The 25253-nt window shown below is 42.9% G+C and overlaps 3 protein-coding genes across 3 annotated transcripts; 2 read left to right on the forward strand and 1 right to left on the reverse strand.

Moving 5' to 3' along the window:
* The first annotated feature begins 15871 nt into the window (after positions 1–15871).
* LOC133895610 (uncharacterized) lies at positions 15872–17142 on the forward strand. Its single transcript, XM_062336045.1, has 3 exons — positions 15872–16256; positions 16341–16585; positions 16681–17142. Exons 1-3 carry the CDS (start codon positions 16089–16091, stop codon positions 17039–17041), a joined length of 774 nt encoding a protein of 257 aa, XP_062192029.1. The 5' UTR covers positions 15872–16088; the 3' UTR covers positions 17042–17142.
* Positions 16998–23927, reverse strand: LOC133895609 (uncharacterized). The gene is made up of 7 exons (XM_062336044.1): positions 23570–23927; positions 23380–23464; positions 18236–18344; positions 18049–18137; positions 17914–17978; positions 17747–17825; positions 16998–17531 (listed from the first exon to the last, which is right to left on the reverse strand). Exons 1-7 carry the CDS (start codon positions 23863–23865, stop codon positions 17364–17366), a joined length of 891 nt encoding a protein of 296 aa, XP_062192028.1. The 5' UTR covers positions 23866–23927; the 3' UTR covers positions 16998–17363.
* LOC133895608 (uncharacterized) lies at positions 19281–21934 on the forward strand. The gene is made up of 5 exons (XM_062336043.1): positions 19281–19787; positions 19873–20171; positions 20249–20881; positions 20967–21109; positions 21194–21934. Exons 1-5 carry the CDS (start codon positions 19298–19300, stop codon positions 21765–21767), a joined length of 2139 nt encoding a protein of 712 aa, XP_062192027.1. The 5' UTR covers positions 19281–19297; the 3' UTR covers positions 21768–21934.
* Positions 23928–25253: the final 1326 nt, after the last annotated feature.

Raw genomic sequence — 25253 nt, forward strand, 5'->3', positions numbered from 1 at the left:
ATGAACCAATTAAAAATGATACCAATTGTAATGATACTAATTGAAAGCTATGAAAGCACATGGATTATAATTCATGAAACTCACATAATATAGTCTAAACTCCTCCTATATGTGTGCATACATATGATGAGAAAGAAATATATGCACAACTAGACAATATGTCAAGATAGGAAGTTTAATCTATATTATGCACGGAGGTAGTTTAAATGAACAAAGATTTGACAATGATACCAATTGAAGTGTTTGATCATTGCATACCTCCGGAGACATGTTGATTGCTCCATAAGACCACAAGAGATACAACTTGCAATACATGTTAGTCTCAAAATTACAAACTATAGGATATACTCATCCTAAATGTGTGCATACAAGTATTGAATACTTGTGAGATATATGCACTTGTTATTGATAACAATGGATATTTATCCTATAGATTAGATCATGGCACATAAAAGATACCAAATGTAAAACTAGTGCCATGTAAATAATCTACGACTAATAAACCATATAGGTTGCTCATAGGTTAGAGAGAAACACAAGCAACCTACCATATAAAAGTCTACACTAGGCATTGCAATGAATAGAAAAATAAACCTATGCAATGCTAGATAAGGCAAATGAGCTACACAAATAAAAGGATTTTGCATCTAGCTTCATTACCTCTTTTACCTTTAGATGAGAATTTGGGTATATGATATTCATGTTCTTCATCAATGCGTCCAATCTTATACACTTGGCTTCTTTGCTTAAATCTTTACTCCATCTTGTAAGCCAAACCTCCAAATCCACATGGTCGCTTCGGACTTCAAGTCTTCTTTGGAACTCAAACCGATTGAGGCTCTTTCATATTGGTGATGACTTCCTTGGGCACATAAATGGGTTGGTTTCACATCCGATCCTTCTTCCCAACCACGTGTGCAACCACTTTGCCATTTTCCTTATTCTTGAGCTTGTAGTGGTTACTCTTTATTTTGTTCTTGTAGTTAGGCTTAGTGTAGAGGTTGGAGGTCTTGTTGGAGAGGTTCATGATCTTCTTCTTCTCCTTGGTCTCTTTCCTCACTTGCTTGCATTGGAAGAACTTGTGGTATTCTTGATATCATTTGAAGTATGTCATGGTTGATCCCTCCGCAAGCTTCTTCACCATGAAAGCACGATTATCTTGAGGAGGTTGGACATGTCCTTTGCCCTTCAATCTCGCTAAGTCCTCCTTGAGCTTCTCCACTTCTTGCTTGAGCTCATCATTATCTTGTGCAATGAGGTTGTTAGATGATTCTACAACAATATTCTCAACACAAATCTCATTGCAAAAGGGTGAGCTAGATAAATCAATTAAATCATCACAAGAAGTGGAAGCATCTATCTTATGATTGTAATTAAATAGAGAGTTTGAGATTCAATGCACTCAAATTTAGATTTAAGCTCTTCATGCTTCTTGTTTAGCAAATTAAATTTGCACAATAATTGTTCATAATTAGAAACAAAGTAGCACAAATATCATTAAGTGCATTGAATTTCTTAAACTCTTTAGATTGTTTCTTAAGGGTTCTTTATTGCTCATTGATCAAGTGAAGGAGTTTATCATATGAAGGAGAATCATCACTGGATTCATCATCACTTATATCACTATTCATACCTTTTGCCATAAGGCACTTATGAGATGACTTGTGCAATGACGACTTCTATGATGACGACCTTGAGGAAGAGCTTTTCTTAGAGAGAAGGATGGTGAAGCTTTCATCACTTGAGTTTGACTCTTCATTGTCGCTCACCCATCTTTCTATGCTTGCGAATACCTTGGCTCTTCCCTTTGTCTCCCTCTTGTTCTTGGTCTTCTTCTTCTCCTTTTTAACATGATCAATTGTTTGGACCAAGTCCTTCATAGATATTGGGTGATCAAGCTTGGCATTAATCTTCTTGATGTTCTTCTCCACTTGTGAGATGAGTTTGGTGACTTCGGGATCTATCTCTTTATCGCTTGAGGTGCTTTGCTCATCTTCTTCATAGCTCTCTTCATCTTCATCTTCATCTTCATCATCATCATCTTCACTTAAGCTTGACTCTTACTCTTGTCTTCTTATCCTTGCCTTCATGTGTTGACATTTAGCTTGCTTGCTTGTGAGAACAAGGTTCTTGGTGTCGGATAAGGAAGAAGCTTCGACCCTCATGTTCATTGTTATCTCATGGGTGGTGATCTTGCCAAGCATTTGACTTGGAGTCATCTTTTCGATGTCATTGTTGTTGTAGATGATAGAGACGATCAACTTGTACTTTGGAAGAAGAGCTTGAAGTATTCTTCTCACCACTTGATCATCTTCAATTTGCGTCAAACCTAACCCATTGATCTCATTGATAAAAATATTCAAACGTGAGTATATGTCATTAGTATTTTCATAGGGTAGTTGCTTAATGCTATTAAGCTTAGTAACAAGTACATGATATTTTTTATTGCGCATATCCTTTGTGCCTTCATATATTTCAATGAGACTGTTCCAAATATTATGTGCATTGGTGAGAGAATAAACACGATTGAATGCATCAACACATATAGATGATAAAAGGATACTTTTGGCCAATGCATATAATTGTCTCTCCTTGTTGGTGATGCGAGGTTTCATCCCTTCCTCGGTGACTCTCCAAACATCCAACCCTCGGGCTTGCAAATAATAAGACATTAGAATTTTTCAACGAGGGAAATTAGTGCCATCGAAAAGTGGAGCACTATAGGAATCCATCCTAACCCCGGACGTCACAACTCTAGGATTTTAAGCCTATTAAGAGTATGAGGCTCTGATACCACTTGTAGGGATCGGTGACGTCCTAAGAGGAGAGGGGGGGAGTGAATTAAGACACTTAAAACTTTTTTGGCTCCAAAGAAATAACACAAGATAAGCCTATATCAATTTATATCTAAATATGCTCTAGGTTTATCTAGTGTGTCTACTCTACCGATGAAAGCGCTTGCAACCTATCTAAGAAGGCAAATTGCAAGTAAGTAAATGCCGAAACGTAAATAAAGTAGAGAGAGCAAACTCGGCACAAGGATTTTTTTTCCGTTGTATCGATGACATGAATGCTACCCCTAGTCCACATTGGAGCTCTACAAAGGATATGCTCCCGATCGACACCCGGTCACAACCTTTGACCCACCAAGTCACAAAGACAAGCCTCCATTTGGATGAGCCACCAAGCCACCAAGGACAGGTCTCACCACTAGCCTCTCTTCTGGTTCCTTGCTGCCGTGATCACTTCGGAGATTGAGCCACGAAGGCAAGGGTCTTTGCGTCCCCGCACAATTGCCTTGCCGCCGCTCCACACCAAGTCGAAGGGTCAACAAGCTTATCGACGAGTCACCAAGACTCCAAGGTACCGGCATACCAAGAGGTACACTATTAGATCATTCCTTGATCCACGCTCTAGGAAGTAATCACCTAGCAACATACTCTTTAGGCCTATAAGCATTAATCACTCTCTAATGGTGTGCTTAATCGCCTTGGATGATCACTTTAAGCACTTTGGTGGTTTGGATGTCTTCTCAGGTGTATATAAACTTCTCTAGACTCCAGCACACTCAAAAGACTGAGTGGAGGAGTATTTATAGCCTCAAACTTGCACACTAGCCGTTAACACAACGACTCTAAAAAGCTGTTAACACCGGGCGGTGAGAATAGTAGTACTAACACCGGATCATCCGGTGAGTACACTCTCACAAACTAGCCATTGGAACCCCACTCAAATCTCTGTGAGCACTGTATACTCTGTGTATACTGCAACATCATCATCGGACATTCCGGTGAATATACCTTAACCATCCGAGCCAACTTCTTCTCTGTGTAAATTGCTCCAGTGTATTCCCGGTGCACATCACTTCATCCTCAGCCAGCCGAGCCAATGCAACCCTCTCTGAAAAATATACTCTAACATCCCCTCGCAGTCGCAGCGGGAGCATCGCAGATGATGAGACTGGAGAGGAAAATGAATGAAATCCCCCCGCAGTCGAAACAGCGTGATGCAAATGTTGTGGCTGGAGAAACCGACGAGTTGCTCATACGGATAGTAGCCCTTTGTGCCTGATGTCGAGGTAGCCGAGAGCGAGGCGAATAGCTGTGGTCGAGGATGCTGTTCGTTGGATGTCGTGGTCGACGTAACTATAGTCGGGGTTGCCGTGGACGAGGGAGCTACACACGAAGCCACGGGTGCAAGAAGGCGCCATGGTGATGGGTGTAAGGAGACCCAAGGGAAGAAGATGGTGACACAGACGAGGCAATCATAGAAGAGGAGGTCGATGTAGCCCAGGCCGTCGAGGATGAGGCGTGCACTGGGTATGCTAGGCCCGGGAATGCATCGGGGATGAAGGCACGCACCGGTGTTGCCAGTACTGGGTGTGCGAAGGTATGGATCCCAACCATGCGCCAGTGTCTGCGGGACCAGCAGAGAAGGCCACAACGATCGCGGTGCGCAAAGCAGCGAGGAGGAGAAGATGCCGATGCAGCCCACAAATGCCAGAGTAGATGAAGAGACCGAGGAGGAGACTATGATGTTGGCGACGAGGTTGTGATGGACAAAGGCAGTAGAGGCAGAACCAGTGTCCTGGAGCGGCGACGGCGGGATCCGAAAGCATAGTGGCGGTGCTCGAGAAACACCCGAACAGCATGATGAAGACCAAGGGCACCAATGACTGAGGCCATAACGCATCGAGAGTCGAGAGAGGCGACGTTAGTCAGTCGAACTGTTGTGGCGTTCGCGATGGCGATGAAGGGTGATGGTGGGATCCTCCATTCGGTTTAACCACGCTAGGGAGGGCGCATTGGCACTGTGGAGGCACGACCACAGGCGGTAGCACTGCGGCTGGAAGAAGGTGACACAGTGGCAGACCAGGTGCTCGGGAAGACGCGCATACTCATGGACGAGGAGGACGGGAGCCACTGTTGATCGGCCGGGACAAATTGCATGCTATCGAATGATCAGACCGAGGGCGCGCGAAGGTAGGTCGAGGCATAGGCATCCCGAGTGGAGGTGACGACGATGAACCGGTGGCGATGATGTGCTGGTGACGGCACGTGGAGACTGGCGGTGCAAGCCGTGGTGCACACTGGGAAGATCCAGCGTGATGGGTGACGTGACGTGGTCGAGGGCATGACATGGAGTAAGGGCAGGCAGGTTCATGGCCAGATCGGTGGTGCTGAGTGAGGACCAGATCGAACCAGGGGCGTGGACGACAGACGCGATATGTCAATGCAGGTGCGACGTGGTCGATGCAGCCAGGCAAGTGGTCGATGACGTGCGGGAGTCGAGCGACATGCGATGTTGATCGACCAGAGGCGCTTCGGTGCGTGCAGACGAAGGCGTGAATAGACGCATAGAGGCGTCCAGACGTGTGGAGACAGGCGGTGGACGGTGGGAGTGACGTGATCCAGGCACGTGGAGGTGTCCAGACATGTGGAGACGTGTGGAGGATGAAGACGATGGTGGGTCGGGTGACGTGGTCAGGTGGTGGAGTCGACGTTGGTGATGCATGCAGAGGAGGCAACTGGGTGGCAGAGCGTGAAAAGGGCGCACACGCACCCACGCGTTCTTTGCACGATTGCCATGCCGCACGAGTGGAGGAGCTAGCCGGTGGAGGTGTTGCCGAGGTCAGAGTAGAGGCGCGCGGAATCGATGAGCAGCGGGGGACGCAAACCGATCTTGGATCGAAAAAACCAAAGAGAAATACTGATCAACGACCGGTGAGAGAGGAAAACCCGATCAATGGATCGGTAAAAGACTCACTATGGTGGCCGATCAACACAATCAACAGCGTGAACCTTAGGTACGGGCGATGCTGCCCCCGATGGACATCATGGAGATCCATCTCCTTTGGGGCGCGTGGTGCGGAAGCTAGTGGCAGCTAGGGTTTATGGCCTAGGATTAGAACCTAAACTCGTGATATCATTAAAGAGTACGAGGATTGGTGGAATATTGTGTATATTGCATTGAGCATCGAGGGCGGAATATATAGAGTACATATGGCTTGGATATCAAGCAACCCTAGAGAAAAGATAAAATCTAATCATATCCTATCATAACAACTGGAGCATTATGTATCCTATACCATATACTCTAACAAGGAGTGATTTTCTTTTTAACCAATATGTTTTTGGACTACTAATACGTACACAAATCATTAGTTCAAGAATTACCTAATCTCTGATCCCTTTATGTATCTAATGGCTTCTACCATCATTCTTGAATGAGCTTGTGCAAATTTGTTGTCTTGCTTCAGATATGCATAAGGCTGCGTCACTTGAGTTTGTACATAGAGACCAATAGGCCAAGCAAAAAACATACACGAAAAGGATTTTGTCTTGGATTTCATATCAAGTGGGGAAAATCTAGTGCATGGTTTTTAATATATGTGGTCTAAGACATTCTACTCTGCGTAGAACTTTGCATGGAAAATACGCTAGACTTTTCCACTTGAATTTGCGGGGTTTTCACTAGCTCCTATCTCGACACTATGTAGTTTTGGATAATTACTAGGTGAGCGCTCGTGCGTTGCAATGGAAACACAAGCCATGCAAAGCGTAATATCAAAGTTGCAAGTTAAACCAACAAACGTTGTGAACCATAAGAAATTTACACGAAATAAAGTTGTTGAGTGCCTGTGCGTTGTAACAGGAGCCGGAAATTTACACGAAATATATTTTTTTTCTTCCAACAAACATCTCTCCTGATCAGGCATGCAAGGTGGACCACATGGTTTTGGTGTCTCAGGCACATACAGATCGTGTTCTGTTATGCGTGAAAAGGCTGCTGGAGTTGTTGGCTATTTTAGCAGGTGCACGTGGGGCTTGTGCGTGTGGCAAGTGGCTTAGAAGCACATTGGCTCATAATTGTTTGCTCATGTGCAAAGGTGGGCTGGCCATGGCAGAGTCAGGCGGCTGGTGCTGTCCCAGGTCAGCTCAGCTGTTGTGGGTAGCAGCCCAGGTGGGGTTGCGCTGGAGGGTGGCCGGTCGAGCAGCCCAGGGGCCTGGAGCGGCCCGTGCGACTGGAGGTGTCCGTGGAGAGGGATAGTCCAGGCAGATGAGGGGCGCGGTGGCCTAGTGTAGGGATCGGTGATGTTCTAAGAGGAGGGTGAATTAGGACACTTAAAACTTAATTGACTCCAAAAGCTTAACAAGATAAATCTATACTAAATTCTATTTAAATGTGTTCTAGGTTTATCTAGTGTGTCTACTCTACTGCTCAAAAGAGTTTTGCAACCTATAGCTAATACTAGAAAACTACTATAGGAAGATAAATGCGCAAAGGTAGATTGCAAGTATATAAATATGAAAACGTAAATAAGGTAAAGAGAGCAAACTTGGCACAAGAGATTTTTATCTTGTGGTATCAATGGCATAAACGCCACCCCTAGTCCACGTTGGAGCTCCACCAAGGATATGCTCCCGATCGGCAGCTGGTCACGACTCTTGAGCCATCAAGCCACCATGACAATGCCTCAAACCAGATAAGCCACTAAGGCAAGGTCTCACCACTAGCCTCTCTTCTGGTCACATGCCACCGTGATCACTTCGGAGCTTGAGCCACAAAGGCAAGGGTATCCATGTCCCCGCACAATCGCATTGCTGCCGCTTCACACCAAGTCGAAAGGTCAACAAGCTTGAGCAACTCTGGCTCAAGTTGCTAGTGAGTCATCAAGACTCCAAGACACCGGCATAACTCTCAGTACAAGCTAGAACCACTCATTAATCCACTCTCTAGGCAGCAACACCTAGCAACTCTACTCTCTAGGCCTAATAGCACTAATCACTCACTAATCTATGTGCCAATTGCCTTGAATGATCACTTTAGCACCTTGGTGGCTTGGATGTCTTCTCAAGTGTCTATAGTATTCTCTGGACTCCAGCACCTTCAAATGATCGAGTGGAGAGGTATTTATGGACTCAAACTTTCCAACTAGCCGTTAACCCAACGGCTCAAAAAAGCCGTTAACACCGGATTGTTCGATGACAATAGTAGTACAATCTCCGAACAATCCAGTACATCATCAGAAACTAGCCATTGGACTCCCACTCAAAGTTATCCTGAACACCGGATACCCCAGTGAGATCTTTAACTCCATCATCGGACCTTCTGATGAGTTCACTTGAGCCAGACCGCGGCACCTTTTCTCTGCAAGAAATGCTCCGATGTGTTGATCTTCATAGCACCGTACCTTCTAGTGTGTTGTTCTTCATTCTTCAACACTTGCTGTCGCCTCTGCAAAAAATGCTCTGGTGTTATAATTCGGTGTGAACATCCCAAGCACCAGACTATCCGGTTAGGTCTTCATCTTCTCCTCTGCACTGGAAAATACTCCAGTGCACTTCCTCCGTTGTGCACAAGCCAAGCATCGAACTATCTGGTCAACTGTTCTCCATTCTTCAGCACAACACCCTTCTCTGGAAGAATTGCACCGGTGAGCACACCTGCTAATCACCAGACCTTCCGATGAGGTCTTCAGCATTCTCTCCCCCTTTGTAAGAAATGCTCTAATGAGTTCAACACACAGAGCACCGGACCATCTGGTGAGACCAATTCTCATAGGACTTCTCCAATTCAGTTAATCTTTATCCCGGCTGTGGTGACTTATTTATGTATTGCATCCATGAGACCTACTAAAGCATATACTTGACAAATATGTTAGTTCTATTGATTATGTTGTCATTAATCACTAAAATCACATACATGCCCTAAGATGTTCCACTACAATCTCCCCCTTTTTAGTGATTGATGATAACCCAACCAAAGTAAGTGGCAAATAATAAATGATACTAATTATAAAAAGTAAAAAGTCTTACCACATTACTTGGATGCATGTTCTTACCACTTAGTCCCCCTTTTATTGTGGCTCTCCCTTTCTCCATTGTCAGTATCTCCCTTGATCGACCTATACAAGAGCTTCTCCATTGCATGCTTTTGATGCCAAATGTAGATGAGTCCCCCTTTGTCAACCTTGGCATCTTGCTTGTTCTCCACTAGGTATGCCTCTTGCTTTGGTCGCCAAACTTCTCCCCCTTTGTCAACAATCTCAAAAATGGTTACGAACACATGTTGAACTCGAGGAAGAGCGTTAGAGCACATGGGAGAGAGCTTCATAAATCATGATCCATATGAAATGATACCAATTTAATAGATATACCAATTGTAAGGATAAGAGGCATTGATATCAATTGAAAAAGACGAACAATGATCATAATTCATGAAACTCACATGATATAATATAAACTCCCCTATATATGTGCATATATAATGAGACCCACATGTGAATACCACCTTGTAGGAATGTAGCAATATATGTACAACTAGATAATAAGTAGAGGAGGGAAGTTTAAACTATACCATGTATGGAGGTAGCTTAAATGAACAAATGGATTGACAATGATACCAATTGAAGCCTTTAAGCATTGCATACCTCCGGGAACTTATTGATCACTCAATGAGGCTACAAAAGATATTACTTGAAACACATGTTAGTCTTAAAATCACAACCCATAAGATATACTCCCCCTAAATATGTGCATACAAATATTGAATACTTGTGAGAGATATGCACTTGTTATTGATAATAATGGGGAGGATACCCTATAGATTGGTTCATGGCACATAAAGAATATCAATTGAAAAACTAATGCCATGTAAGGAACTTACAACTAATAAACCATGTAGGTTACTCATAAGAAAGATAGAAACACACGCAACCTACCATATGAAAAACTTATGCTAGACAAACCTCTAGTCCCTTCTGCAAATTCGACTTGCAATAAATTGAATTGAGAGCATGCAATCCTAGACAAGGCAAGTGAATTCATTAATTTAGAGGATTTAGCATCTAGTACCTTTTCTTTGTTTATCTTTGGATGGGAATTTGGGCATATGATAATTATGATCTTCATTAATGCGTTCAATCTTATATACTTAGCTTTTTTGCTTGAACCTACACTTCATCTTGTGAGCCAAGTCACCAAATTCCCATAGCCGCCTCGGGCTTCAAATCTTCTTTGGAACTCAAACCGATTGGGACCCATTCATGTTGGTGATGACTTCCTTGGGCACCCAAATGGGTTGGTTCCACCTCCGGACCTTTCTCCCAACCATATATGCAACCACCTTAACATTTTCCTTATTGAGCTTGTAGTGGTTGCTCTTAACCTTGGTCTTGTAGTTGGGCTTGGTATTGACGTTGGAGGTCTTGTTGGAGAGGTTCATGATCTTCTTCTTCTCCTTGGTCTCCTTCTTGATTTGTTTGAATTGGAAAGACTTGTGGTCTTCTTGATGAAACTTGAAGCATATCATAGTGAACCCCTCCGTAAGCTTGTTCACCGTAGTTGCACGGTTATCTTGAGAAGGTTGGAGATGATTCTTGACCTTTAATCTTACCAAGTCCTTTTTGAGCTTCTTCACTTCTTACTTGAGCTCATCATTTTCCTGTGCAATGAGTTCATTAGATGGTTTTATACGAACATTCTCAACACATATCTCATTGCAAAGGGGAGAGCTAGATAAATCAATTAAATTATCACAAGAAGTGTATGCATCTATTTTAGAATTGAAATTAAATAGAGAGGTGGATTGCATCAAATGGACCTTAGATTGAGATACAATACACTCAATTTTTACCTTAAGCTCTTCATGCTGCTTGTTTAGCAATTCGAATTTGCTCAATAATTCTTTATAATTGAAAAAAAGGTAGCATGAATGTCATTAAGTGCATTAAATTTCTTAAGTTCTTTAGATTATTTCTTTAAGTCCCTTTGTTGCTCATTGATCAAATCAAGAAGTTCTTATTGGGAGGGAGAATCCTCATTAGATTCATCATCACTTACATCACTACCCATACCTTTGGCTATGAGACATTTATGTGATGCCTTGTGCGATGACGACCTTGAGGAAGAGCTTCGCTTGGAGGAGTAGGTGGCGATGCTCTCATTACTTGAGCTCGAATCTTCATCTTCACTCACCCATCTTCCCATACTTGCAAATGTTTTGCATCTTCCTCTTGTCTCCCTCTTGCTCTTGGTCTTCCTCTCTTTCTTGATATGATCAATTGTTTTGACCAAGTCTTTTATGAGATTCGGTGATCAATCTTGGCATTGATCTTCTTAATGTTCTTCTCCATTTGTGAGATGAGCTTGGTGACTTCGGGATCCATCTCTTCTTCGTTTGATGTGCTTTGCTCATCTTCTTCATCATTCTCTTCATCTTCATTTTCATCTCTATCATCTTCGCTTGAGCTTGACTCTTGCTCTTGCCTCCTCATCTTTGCCTTCAGGTGTGGGCATGGTACTTGCTTGCTTGTGAGAGTAAGGTTCTTGGCATCGGATGAGGAAGAGGCTTCCACCCTCATGTTCATGTTCATCTTATGGGCAGTGATATTACCGAGCATTTGACTTGGAGTCATCCTCTTAATGTCGTTTTTGTCGTAGATGATGGAGACTATCAACTTGTACTTTGTAAGAAGAGCTTGAAGTATTCTTCTCATCACTTGATCATCTTCAATTTGCGTCAAACCTAACCCATTGATCTCATTGACAAGAATATTCAAATGTGAGTATATGTCATTAGCATTTTCATAGGGTAGTTATTTGATGCCATTGAACTTAGTAACAAGCACATGATATTTATCAGTGCGCACATCGTTTGTGCCTTTATGTATTTCAATAAGACTAGTCCAAATATCATGTGCGTTGGTGAAAGAATAAAAATGATTAAATACATCAACATTTAAAGATGATAAAAGGATACTCTTCGCCAATGCATCTAATTGCCTCTCCTTGTTAGTGATGCGTTGCCTCATCCCTTCCTCGGTAACTCTCCAAACATCTAGACCCTTAGCTTGCAAATAACAAGACATTAGAATTTTCCAATAGGGGAAATTTGTGCCATCGAAAAAATGGAGCACTATGGATATCCATCCCAATCTCGGATGTCACAACTCACTAGGTGGTGAAGCCTAACCGATCAAAATGAGACGGGGTCTCAAATGCTACTTGAATGGCGTGTCCTTGTGAAAGGTGCGAGTTCCGGCTCTGATACCACTTGTAGGGATCGGTAGCGTCCTAAAACGGGGGTGAATTAGGACACTTGAAACCTAATTGGCTCCAAAAGCTTTACAAGATAAATCTATATCAAATTTTATCTAAATGTGCTCTAAATTTATCTAGTGTGTCTACTCTACCGCTCAAAAGAGTTTTGCAACCTATAGCTAATTCTAGAAAACTACTCTAGGAAGATAAATGCGCAAAGGTAGATTGCAAGTATGTAAATGCGAAAACATAAATAAGGTAAAGAGAGTAAACTCAACACAAGAGATTTTTATCCCGTGGTATCGATGGCATAAACGTCACCCCTGGTCCACGTTGGAGCTCCATCAAAGATATGCTCCCGATCGGCATCCGGTCACAACTCTTGAGCCACCAAGCCACCAAGGCAAGGCTTCAAGCCGGATGAGCCACCAAACCACAAAGGCAAAGTCTCACCACTAGCCTCTCTTCCCGTCACTTACTGTCGTGATCACTTCGGAGCTTGAGCCACAAAGGCAAAGGTATCCATGTCCCCACACAATCGCATTGCCACCGCTCCACACCAAGTCAGAGGGTCAACAAGCTTGAGCAACTCTGGCTCAAGTGGCTTGTGAGTCATCAAGACTCCAAGGCACCAGCATAACTCTCGGTACAAGCTAGGATCACTCATTAATCCACTCTCTAGGCAACAACACCTAACAACTCTACTCTCTAGGCATAATAGCACTAATCACTCGCTAATCTATGTGCCAACTGCCTTGGATGATCACTTTTAGCACTGCAGTGGCTTGTATGTCTTCTCAAGTGTCTATGATTTTCTCTGGACTCCAGCACCTTCAAATGACCGAGTGGAGAGGTATTTATAGCCTCAAACTCATCAACTAATTGTTAATCCAATGGCTTAGAAAAGCTGTTAACACTGGATTATCCGGTGACAACAGTAGTACAATCACCGAACAATCTGGTGTGTACATCATCAGAAACTAGCCATTAGACTCTCACTCAAAGTCATCCTGAACACCGGATACTCCAGTGAGATCTTTAACTCCATCACCGGTTCTTCCGGTGAGTTCACTTGAGCCAGACCGCGGCACTTCTTCATTGCAAGAAATGCTCCGATGTGTTGATCTTCAGAGCACTGGACCTTTCGGTGTGTTGTTCTTCATTCTTCAACACTTACAGCCGCCTCTATGAGAAATGCTCCAGTGTTATAATCTGGTGTGAACATCTCAAGCATCGGACTATCCGATCAGGTCTTCATCTTCTCCTCTGCACTGAAAAATAATCCGGTGCACTTCCTCCGTTGTGCACAAGTCAAGCATCGGACTATCCGGTCAATTGTTCTCTATTCTTCAGCACAACACTCTTCTTTGTTAGAAATGCTCCGGTGAGCATACTTGCTAATCACTGGACCTTCTGGTGAGGTCTTTAGCATTCTCTCCCTCTTTGTTAGAAATGCTCTGATGAGTTCAACACACAGAGCACCAGACCATCCGGTGAGAGAAATTCTCCTATAACTTCTCCAATTCAGTCAATCTTTATCCTGATTATGGTAGCTTTTTTATGTATTGTATTCATAAGATCTACTAAAGTATATACAAATATATTAGTCATATTTACTATATTGTCATTAATCATCAAAATCATATGTATACCTAAGATGTTCCGCTACACCCAGCGAGGCAAGGGGCACACGGCCTAGGTTGGTGGGGTGGACCCTGGCGCAAGAGCCCCGATGATCTGTTCATGTTGCGCAGGACGGTGTTGCATGACCCATATGGCTCATGTGGTAGGACGTTTGCCTGTTTAGAATGGATCACTATGTTTTTTTTAAAGTAATAGAGATATTTAGAATTTAAATTGTATGGGTAAAACCCTATGGTTCATGAATATTTTACTTGGAACTTGAATGGTGAATGGCTAACCTGAGTATTTGCTTCTGCCGTGATACTGGATGGATCGAACTTCCGTTTTTATTGTACTTGTCGGTCAGGTACACAATTATTTTTGGTACATCAGTTAACTTGTGTTTCATTCACTCAGAAATGTTCTGCAATGTATTTCTGTGACAAGATATCTTCTCGTTGCTGTTCATTTAACTTTTTATCCTCTTAATTTTTTATCTGCCGGAGCAGCCAATATTTTCATGCAGGATAAACTAGTTATGGTTTGCAAATTACGATTTACCAAAGAATTAAGTTCAAGGATCCCGTAGCAAGAAAAAGGTTACCATTTTGGATATCTCGCACAATTTATTTTTATCTGGAATGTTATATTACGATGGATTCTTTGTATCACCAATTTTTTGTGCAATGTACATAATCATTTGCTTCAACAAATTCAAGTTGTTGGTTCTTTGCCTCTGGTTGATGAATATGTTTGTTGCATGTGTTGCACATGGTGAGAAAAATATGTATTTGTCATGACAAATATTCCACTTTTGCAAAATACAAGTGTGACGATCTAATTTATCACAATTTTAATTCCAATAGTTAGAGGGAACATTGACACAATAAAGACGCATTGTGATGAATTTTGGTCACTTATATTGACCATATATGTCGTCACTGTTACAAATATAAGTGTGGTGATTAAGTTGCCATAAATAATTTTTAGTTGTGTGAACTTTTGTCGTCAATGCAAAAAATATAAGTGATGCTAATTTTCATCACTAGGTTATATATTTTTATTACCATTAATATTGTCAATGTGTAGATGAGTAGTGATACTTTCATTCCTCACCAGTGAGCAGAATCAATTGTAGGAAATAAAAAATTATCACTATATTATTTGTGACTTGAATATTTCTGACGACTAGCGACAAAAAAAACATCAGAAACATTGTTTTGTGATGAAAAAAAAAACCTTTTTATGACAATAATTTTCGCAACAGAAACCTTTTTCTCTTAAAGTGAAAGCTCTATCCTGTAGCAAAATTTGTTTCGATTAATGGCCATTGTTACTACGACGACGTGCCATGACATGCCAGCTTGGCTTACGCTCACATCTAAACAAAAAAGATAGATTACACCGCCAAACTTGATCGCGGTTAGACAACTTAATCCAGCTAATATATATGAACAGTGAAGGCCATGTGACCACCGAATATTTTTGGGGATTTGACTTCATGAGTCGATTAAATGATGTGCTAGAATAATCTCGTTGCCCTTGAGTACAAGCAAACACATGGTACACAGGACCTGACGTAACTGGTTCGTGACCTCTTGTACCTGGTACCAGCTAGCAAACGACAGTATTTAACCGTGGTTCAATTTTTAGGTTCAGCTTATTTCACGTTTTGTATAGAGCTATGGACATTTTTTTTCGAGAATGTTGAACATTTTAAATTGCAGGATTGCTATTATAAGGTTTGCATCACAAAGCCTTTTTGACTAAGGATTTTTTTTGAACTTTTTCCTAAGGTGCAAGGATATAAACCAGGGTGAATGCTAGGGGCTCCAAGTCGTCAACATCGATATATGCTCGGAAGGCTTCCATAGATTCAATGGTTCAAATTTTATTTAGGTTTGCTCAATAATTTGCAACGTATTGTGCTAAAGAAAATTCAATGTGTTTCTCAATTTCTATGATTCCACGAGTCAGTCTCCATGTGTTTCTCAGTGAAAAAGTATTGTACTAAAGAAAATTCGTGGTACCTGGCATGAGAAATATTTTATGCCATTTTTCGGATGGCAGAAAAGAAAGTTGAAAGACTAACATTTTCTCTAATCGGCTTTGGATCTAAGAGCCCAGCAACCCGTAAAGCAATTTATCTCCCCGCCTTCTTGAAGCAAGCCCACAAAATTTTGCTTGCCGTGCTTGTAGTCTTTGCCCCCAAGCGACAAGCCATTACTCCGCCACTAGCACACACAAAATCATAAGACCCCAAGCGACAAGCCATTACTCCACCACTAGCACACACAAAATCCAAATAAAAACTTAAACCACAAGCCACTACGATCTCACCTTCTCTGCAGAATCCGAAGAAATAGCATCGAAATGCGAGAGACCGGAGAAGCCTAGAACACAAGAACAGAGGAGGAGGAGATGCAGCTGGAGAAGGGCTCCCTGGACCTGGTGCTGGTCCCCTGCGGGCTCGTCATCATGTTCAGCTACCACCTCCTCCTCCTCTACCGGATCCTCCGACATCCCGGCACCACCGTCATCGGCTACGAGAACCACAACAAGCTCGCATGGGTCCGCAGCATGGTCCAGGTATAAAAAAACACTCCCAGCAAGAACCTGAACTGAACCATGTGACAATGGTGGGGGTTGCTTGTTGCTGACCTTCTGCTGCAGGCGACTCCGGGTGAGACGGGGCTGGCGCTGAGCGTCATCTCCAGCAACATCTCGGCGTCGACCAACCTGGCCTCGCTGTCCATCGCGCTGGGCTCGCTCATCGGGGCGTGGGTGAGCAGCACCACCAAGGTGTTCATGACGGGGCTCGTCTACGGCGACCGGAGCCAGTCCACGACCACCGTCAAGTACATCTCGCTCCTAGTCTGCTTCGTGGCGTCGTTCACCTGCTTCATCCACTCTGCAAGGTAACCTTTCTTTGCTTCTGAGTCAGCCAACCGTTGCGAATTCTGAATACCACGGCATCAGGTTCAGAGTTTCAGAACTTGTTGCTACGCCACAGGTACTATGTCCAAGCCAGCTTCCTGATAACCACCCTGGACTCCGACGTCCCGGCGAGCTACGTGCAACACGCCGTGATCCGAGGCGGCAACTTCTGGTCCATGGGACTCCGAGCTCTCTACTTCGCAACATCGCTGCTGATGTGGATCTTTGGGCCGATACCGATGTTTGCCTGCTCCGTGCTGATGGTCGTCATCCTGCACATGCTGGACAGCAACTACCTGCCACTGCACCAACACCAGTTTACAGTTAGGAAACGGCATGAGCACAGAGCCCTCACATCTACGATTGCTGTAAGGCAGCCCAGTCAAAATCCAATTCTCAGCAACCCAATCTTGTCACCTGTTACAGTTTTCAATTGATGGTGAACATATTTGTTACAAAATCTGAATGTAGTGTGAATTTACACTACATTACATGAATGTTGAAGTACAAAATTTTCATTACAAATATTGTTTCCCTAGGACAAATGCTACACATAATTATGAATCAACTATATGGAATCACGGCATCGTCATCAAGTTTTTATCTGGAAGTTCATGGTTCAGCTGTTATTTGGGCTTTAGCATACTGACTTGAGACAAAATTCCGTTAGGATTTATCATATCCTAACCCCTTGTCATAGTCAAATCCATGTTGAATAGGGAAATGGTTTGCACAGGCTCCCAGGTTTCCTTTTCATCTCTATAGAAGAACAGTGGGCACATTGGGGTCATTCCCTTTCGGCTCAGCAGGTCTCTTCTTGCCTCGCTTCTTGAGCTTCTTTTTGAACCTAAATTGTTCTTTCATGTTCTTCTCCCATGCCTTCTTGTGCTTCTTGTAAATGAACATCGCAGCTCTGGCATCCTCGATCTGTAAAGAGTACAAAACATGGCCATGCAAGCAATCATGAGCAGAACTGACATCAATGGCTAATAACAACAGGTTTCACTCCAGAAGGAAGTGGCTACGTAACTAAGTGACTAGGTGATAGATAATGTAAACCGTTCAAGAACAAATCAGAAAAGGTTGGAACAAATAAATCCATATTGCATAGAAAATAACCATGCATACAACATCACACATACAGGGCAGTGCTCATTCTGTTGTATTTTAGCACCAAGTACTTGAGCAGCAAGATCCTTCAACGATCGCCTCTTTCCCTCCCTAATGAATTGAAATTCACATGTCAGTACAGTTTTGGGCAATCATAACAAGCATAATTACATCATTGTAGATGCTCAGACCATCTAACCTTCGGAAAATCTCATATTCTGAGGTATCCCTGATGTCCTTCTTTGGGTGACTTAGTAGCAAGACCTGGAAAATGTGAATTAAATTAGACAAGAACACAGGGTGCATAAAGAATGAAGTTACAGCCACCAACAACCTTAAGATCATTGTGCAGTGCATGCCCAGCAAGAATTCTGCCTTTAATCAGCTCAGCTACTTCCCTCTGCACAATCCAGAATTCTTTGGCTGCAGTGACATAAGACAGTTAACCCATATAGATCACGACCCTCTACACCTACAAAAATATCATATAGTGATAGACTGACAATGTAGTGATGACTCACCTTTATTCATGTGCTTGGGTCTAATCCCACTAATACGGGTACGGTAATCCACTATTCGCTCCACTGTCCGGACATATTCATCATATACAACATTGCCAAAGGAATTAACCTAACAAAAAGCACATTAAGGTTAGAAAATGATATTTCAAATGCAGGAATGCATTTGAAATATCATTCTCTATCGCCCAAATATTTGGACATTTAGAATAAACTTTATCAAGAACATTTGTTGTATTGCGAATACTACATAAACCTATATACTCTGTTGCACGGATACGCACGAGAGGCACCGTATCCCCGTCCAGGACGCGTACAGAACGGGGATACGCGGGGATACGCGGGGATACGCGTATCCCCGCGTATCCCTTTTTTTTATTTAAAAAAAATACGAAATTAAAGGGATACGCACGGGATACGCTGGGATACGCGAGGGATACGGCCGAAATACGGCCCGGCCCATCAGAGGAGGCTACTAACCTGATGGAACTGCTCTCCGCCGCCGCCAAAATACTGCTGGAACTCCTCTCCGCCATCCATCCGCGCCGCCCCTCCTCTCCGCCGGCGCCGCCCCTCCTCCTCTCCGCCGGCGCCGCCTCCCCTTCGGCCTTCTCTCCGTTGGCGCCTCCCCTTCTCTCCGTTGGCGCCTCCTCTCCATCGGCGCCGCTCCCGTCCTGTCCGCCAGCGCCGCCCCTCCTCTCCGCCGGCGCCGCCCCTCCTGTCCGCCGGCGCCGCCTTGCCTCCTCTCCGTCGGCGCCGCTCCCGTACTGTCCGCCAGCGCCGCCCCTCCTCTCCGCCGGTGCCGCCCCTCCTCTCCTGTCGCTGCGTGCTTCGTCTAGCTCACGCGCGCGGGGTTCATCCAGTACAGCAGCCAGCGCTGCGTGCTTCGTCCAGCTCCGTGCAACAGAGGCCAGCAGCAGCAGGTAAGCCCCTCATCCAGTGCTCAAATTTTGTGATTTGAGAATGCTTAATGCTGCAGTCTGCAAGTTTAATATCTTAAGCAATGAGTTTAATATCTTAAGCAATGAAATGTTGGAACTGATGAATAGAAGCTGAGGCATTGTAATGGCATCAAGTGGAAGTGGAAGTGGAACAGGAACACGATCCTCTGTTGGTAGTCATGAAACAGAAAATGAAGAAATTGAGTACAGGAACCCCAAATATCCATTGTGGGTTCATGTTACCAGATATGTGACACCCGGTCGTGGAGGCAATGCGAGATTTAGGTGTCATTTTTGTGAAAAAGATTATCCGGGCAGCTATTCAAGAGTGAGGTCTCATCTTCTAAAGGTGAGAAATACGGGTGTTGCGATTTGTGAGAAGATTTCGTACCCTATCCTTGAACAACTTCGCAAGGAAGATCGTGAAGCTACAGAGGTTGCAACAACTAGTGCCCCTAGGAATAAGCTACTTCGCTTACCCCCTTTTGAAGATTCAGGCTTGCCACCATCATCAAAGAAAAGAAAAGGGAAGCAATCAGAGATTTCAGAAAGTTTTAATGCTGAAACCCGACACATTGCCGATGGTCATATTGCAAGATTGTTCTACACTGCAGGTTTGCATAATTGCAATTAATTATGTTGTACTTGTATTTTGCATTTCTCATTTCGTTTGAAGCATGCTAGTACTTTATTTTGCAGGGCTACCTTTCAATGTGGCAAGGAACCCCAATTATCGGGCTTCTTACAATTTTGTTGCAAACAACAAAATGGGTGGTTATGTGCCTCCGGGATATAATGCATTGAGAACAACTCTTCTCCAAAAAGAGAAGGCACATGTTGAGAGGATGCTTGAACCTATCAAATCCACTTGGCCCTTCAAAGGAGTGACTATTGCAGCTGATGGGTGGACTGATCCGCAAAGACGCCCAATTTTAAATTTTATAGCTGTGACAGAGGGTGCTCCAATTTTTCTAAAATCAATTGACTCCGAAGGAGAGGTACAAAATCAATTTGAGCTTGTCTTTTTGATCTTTTTTTGGTACATTATGGTCTTCCTGTCTTGAACTCTTGATAGGTGAAAAGCAAGGAATATATCTTCGATAGGTTGAAGGAGGTGATAGAGGAAGTTGGATCAAAGAATGTGGTCCAAGTGATCACTGACAATGCGGCAAATTGCAAAGCCGCCGGATTGATGATTGAATCAAAGTACAAGAACATCTTTTGGACTCCTTGCGTTGTGCACACCCTCAACCTTGCATTGAAGAATATTTGTGCACCAAAGGACGATGAAGGCGACAATAAAGAACTTGTTTGGATCAAACACATCTCAGAAGATGCCTCCTATATCAAGAATTACATCATGAATCATGGCATGAGGTTGTCCATGTTCAATGAGTTTACCAAACTCAAGTTTCTTGCAGTTGCAGAAACAAGATTTGCTAGTGTCATTGTCATGTTGAAGAGGTTCTTGCTTATCAAGGAAGCATTGGTGCTCATGGTTGTTGGTGACAAGTGGATGGCTTATAGGGAGGACGATCCAACCAAAGCTCAAGCGGTGAAGGAAAAGATTCTCAATGATATATGGTGGGATCAAGTTCAATACATTATTGATTTCACCGATCCTATTTATTCAATGCTACGGGCAGCTGACACAGACAAGCCATGTCTCCATTTGGTCTATGAGATGTGGGACTCTATGATAGAGAAGGTGATGTGCTGATTTTGACATTTAGTTTTCTATGCTTGCTGATTTTGTTGTCCTATGCTTGCTGATTTTTTTATATATATCTTAGGTGAGAGCTTGTATCTATCGGAAGGAGGGAATTATGGATGGTGGTACAAGTGTCTTTTTTGATGTTGTTCAAAGCATTTTACTATCTAGGTGGGGCAAGAGTAATACTCCTCTCCAGTGTTTGGCACACTCACTAAATCCAAGGTAACAAAATATCAACCTTACATTGTCATTTAAATGTTTTGAATTGCACAATTTTGATGATTCTTTTTGTTATTGTGGTGATAGATACTATACTCCAGCTTGGCTTAATGAAGTATCTGGTCGTGTCAGCCCAAATAATGATGTTGAAATTAATACTGAGAGGAACAAATGTTTTAGAAAGTTCTTTCCGGATCCGGATGACTTAAGAAAAATCAAGACACAATTTGCTGATTTCTCACTATTTTTGGGTGCCTTTGATGACCCTGATTCAGTTGAGGATAGAGCTCATTTTGACACAAAGCAATGGTGGGGCACTTATGGAGTTCACACCCCAGAGTTGAAAGATTTAGCCTTAAAGCTACTTGGGCAGCCAGCATCTTCCTCTTGCTGTGAGAGGAATTGGAGCACATATGCTTTTATACATAGCATGAAGAGGAATAAGCTCACTCCTGAGAGAGCTGAGGATTTGGTGTTTGTGCATAACAACTTGCGTCTTCTTTCAAGGAAGTCCAATGATTATCAAAGTGGACCAAGCCGAATGTGGGATGTCGGGGGAGATGGCACCGAGAGCTTTGTTGGTGTTGGCTTTTTAGAAGGTGCTGATCTGACACTTGATGAGCCAGAATTTGAGGAGGAGATATTAGGAGGGGAAGATTGAGTTCTTATCAGTTCTTGAAGAGCTTAGCATATTTCTTTATCTTATATTTCTATGATATTTTGATATTATTATGTAATGCACAATATTCGACTATGGTTGTAATTTTGTATTTGGGGTTTACCGTATCCCCGTATTGCTATTTTTGGAAAATGTTGTATCCCCGTATCCCCGTATCCGTATCCCCGTATCCGTATCCCCGTACTATGTAACATTGCCTATATAGCAAGTACTACAGAATGTTGAACAAAAGCAGTAAGGGCATGTTCCCTTGTCCAGAATTGCTACTGATATAGGAAATCCTTGTTGGAGCAAATTTGGCTCTCCCTCCCTTAAAAGCAAGGAAATCCTCACCCACTCTTTCCCCAAGGCAAGGCTAGGTAAACATGGCCTACACTTCTCATCAGTTTTCCATCAAACTTAAGCACGTAATTCACAAACTTCAAGAATAACCTTCACTTCTTGAAGCCTTGAACCATTTACATCACATCAACTGTCTAAGATAAATGAATGCGCACTTATCCTATAAATTTTGAAGACAATGCAACATTCTTCTTCCGTAAAACTTAAGAATGGTATGATATTTGCTTCCTTCATTCCTTCCAATATTCAGTCCAGGGTGCCTACAAATAAATTTTATTGATTCTACCATATATTGACTCTGCACAGGGTGAGCACTGAGCATTAACAATTTGACATGAAGTAGGTCTCATATTTAAACTTCAGAATCAGGGATATCAAATTGATGCACAAATCACTAGAACATTTCAATGATTTTTTATGATATGCACACCCTATTGTATTACTCGAAATCCCGAAATTCATGCAAGAGTTATCAACAACTAAGCTACTACAGTAAAAACAGTTATTTTATACATTTTTATAGCACTAGCAAATAGCCAGTTAGCCACATAACAATTTAAGAGAGAAAACCACATAACAAGTGAAAAGGACCACATTACACTACGCTATTGCTAAACATTATCTAAATAAAACCACATTCAAATACTTTATTAGCTAAACATCTGGTAAATAAAACAAAACGTGTAACCCCAAACAGAAGGAAATTGCATTACCATACTGCCAAACCCAAACATATGCTAATCACATGTTATAGAGATAAGAACCTGAATACTACTAGTTTCAAATGCAAACATGTAACAACCACTTTCCAGCAGCCACAGAAAGCCATCCAATTTCAAGCACTTGATGCGACATCCATCCAAGTCACAGAGTTATTGAAACCACCTATTTGCTAAACCAAACATCTATGAACAACCACCCTCCCACTGTGGATTGTCCAACGCAACTTCACAACATCTCTATGTCCGAACGAACTCTGGGTAGAAAATAATTGCAATCTCATTCCATGTACAAAGCAGGGCATTACACTGCTGTTTCGTGATTAACAGCTTTTTGCGCTTCCTGACCCTTCCGATTCAATTTTAATGAACAACTCCAGACCTCTTGCTCGGCCATCACTCCGACTCCCAAACGCTTTCTACTCCACCGTATGAATTGGTGACTAAGCATTTTTTTCAATGAAACTAAGCATATTATTACTACACACTGTAAATAAATAAGAAAAAATAAAGGAAAAAATGATTATGCCTACCAAGGTGACCCTGCCGAGGGCGCTCTTGCCGCCGCCGGCGCCTACCCCGACCATCTCGCAGTCCACCGCCACCGCCTTCGTCAAGCTAACCAACCCCCACCACCATTACCAAACCACAGAGTCAAAAACAAAAACATCTCAAAAAAAAAAAAAAGGCGTTCCAAGAATCTCGCTGGGAAGGCACGCTCACCTGGTGTCATCGGAGGTTGGCTCGAGCTTGACCTCCGGCTGCTCGCCCGCAGCCGCCTCCGTGGGAGTATACGGCTCCACAGGCTCTGGCGGCGGAGGAGGGCCGGTCCGGTCCTTGCGCTTGCCGAGGAGGGTGGCGGCGGGGCGATGGGGGAGCTTGGCCTGGAGCTGCGCCCAGTTAGGGTTCAGGACCGAGGGGCCGGCTGCTTTCGGTTTTGGCTTCCGCTTCGGGTTACGGTTAGGGTTGGGCTTTGCGGCTGCCGGCGGCGGTGTGGAAGTCGGCGGCGGAGCCGCCATGATGATTGCGGCGCGGGAGAAGGGGAGGGGGCCGGTGGGGGTTTTTTTTTTGGGTCGGAGGGTTTTTCTTGGATCAGCCCCTTCCGGCCCATTTCAAAGACGACTTGAATTTTCTAGTAAACTTTCGGTCATTTTTTTTAAGGAAGATGCTAGCGTCCGGACGTTTTTTCAGTTATTCATCGTAGTCCATTACAATATTAAAAAATAATGTTTTTAATATCTGAAGTTAACGTTTGTAACATCGAAAAAATACAACAAAATAGCTCGTTGTATGCATCTGATTCCGAGAGAAAAATTCTCACCGCAGCATCCCGTCATGTTGCACACAACATTTCATGCAAAACCTACGTGGTGTAAAATTAGGTGTAACATATAAAAATAACTATAGAAACGAATTTTCGTAACGTCTAAAACATTAAATTTACACATCTGAAACATTAGAGATACGAAAATATAGGAATTAACTCAAATAGTTAGGGTTTGATTTCAAATAATGAAGCTCCAACGTTGATCTTGTTTGCTTTGTTGTAAAAGATCTTATTCATCAGAAGTCGGGGCCTAATAAAAACGGCCCTTTTAACAAAAGAAAAAACATTACATCAATAAGACAATAGAGACATAATGATAGTCAGTAGTGGCAACCACATGAAAACACGACGTTTGAGGAGACGGTAGGGTGGTGAACTGTAGCAAAGGTGCATGGATTAAACAAGTAGGGGACGGGGAAAAAGGGTCGATGTGGGATGGGGAAGGTGAACTCGATTAGCGCCAACAGCTCATTAGGCAGTGCTGGCCAACAGTGAACTTAGAGGGTAGTCCAGTGGAACTGAGATTATTTTGGATCTAGCTTAAGTTTGATTTAGTGTGTTGTAATGAAAATGATCTTAGAATATCATAATTATAATTTTAATGATTAATAATAATATAGTCATTCGGACTAACATATTTATCAAGAATATATGTTAGTAGGTCGTATTGATGCAATACATCAAGAAGTCATTGTAGACGGGACAAAATTTGATTGAATTGAAAAAGTCTTAGGAAATTTGCTTTACCGAAAGGTCCGGTGCAGCGGGATTAAACTCACTGGAGCATTGTGTTTAGAGGCAAAGTGAAGGCTGATGATTTCACCGAAAGGTTCGGTGTTCTGTGTGTTAAACTTACCGAAGTATTTCTTACAAATGGGGGAAAGACTGAAGACCCCACTGCATAGTCTGGTGATCTACATTGGGAAACATTAGAGCATTTCTTGCAAAGAAGAATGCAAGTGCAGAAGACTGAGTATCAACCCACCGTAAGATCCGGTGCTTGATTTGTACACACCAGAGTATAGCATGGAGCATTTCTTGCAGAGGTGACTGCAAGTGCTGAAAAATGAAGTTCAACTC

Source organism: Phragmites australis, chromosome 16 (genome assembly GCF_958298935.1).
Source record: "Phragmites australis chromosome 16, lpPhrAust1.1, whole genome shotgun sequence".
NCBI lineage: Eukaryota > Viridiplantae > Streptophyta > Magnoliopsida > Poales > Poaceae > Phragmites > Phragmites australis.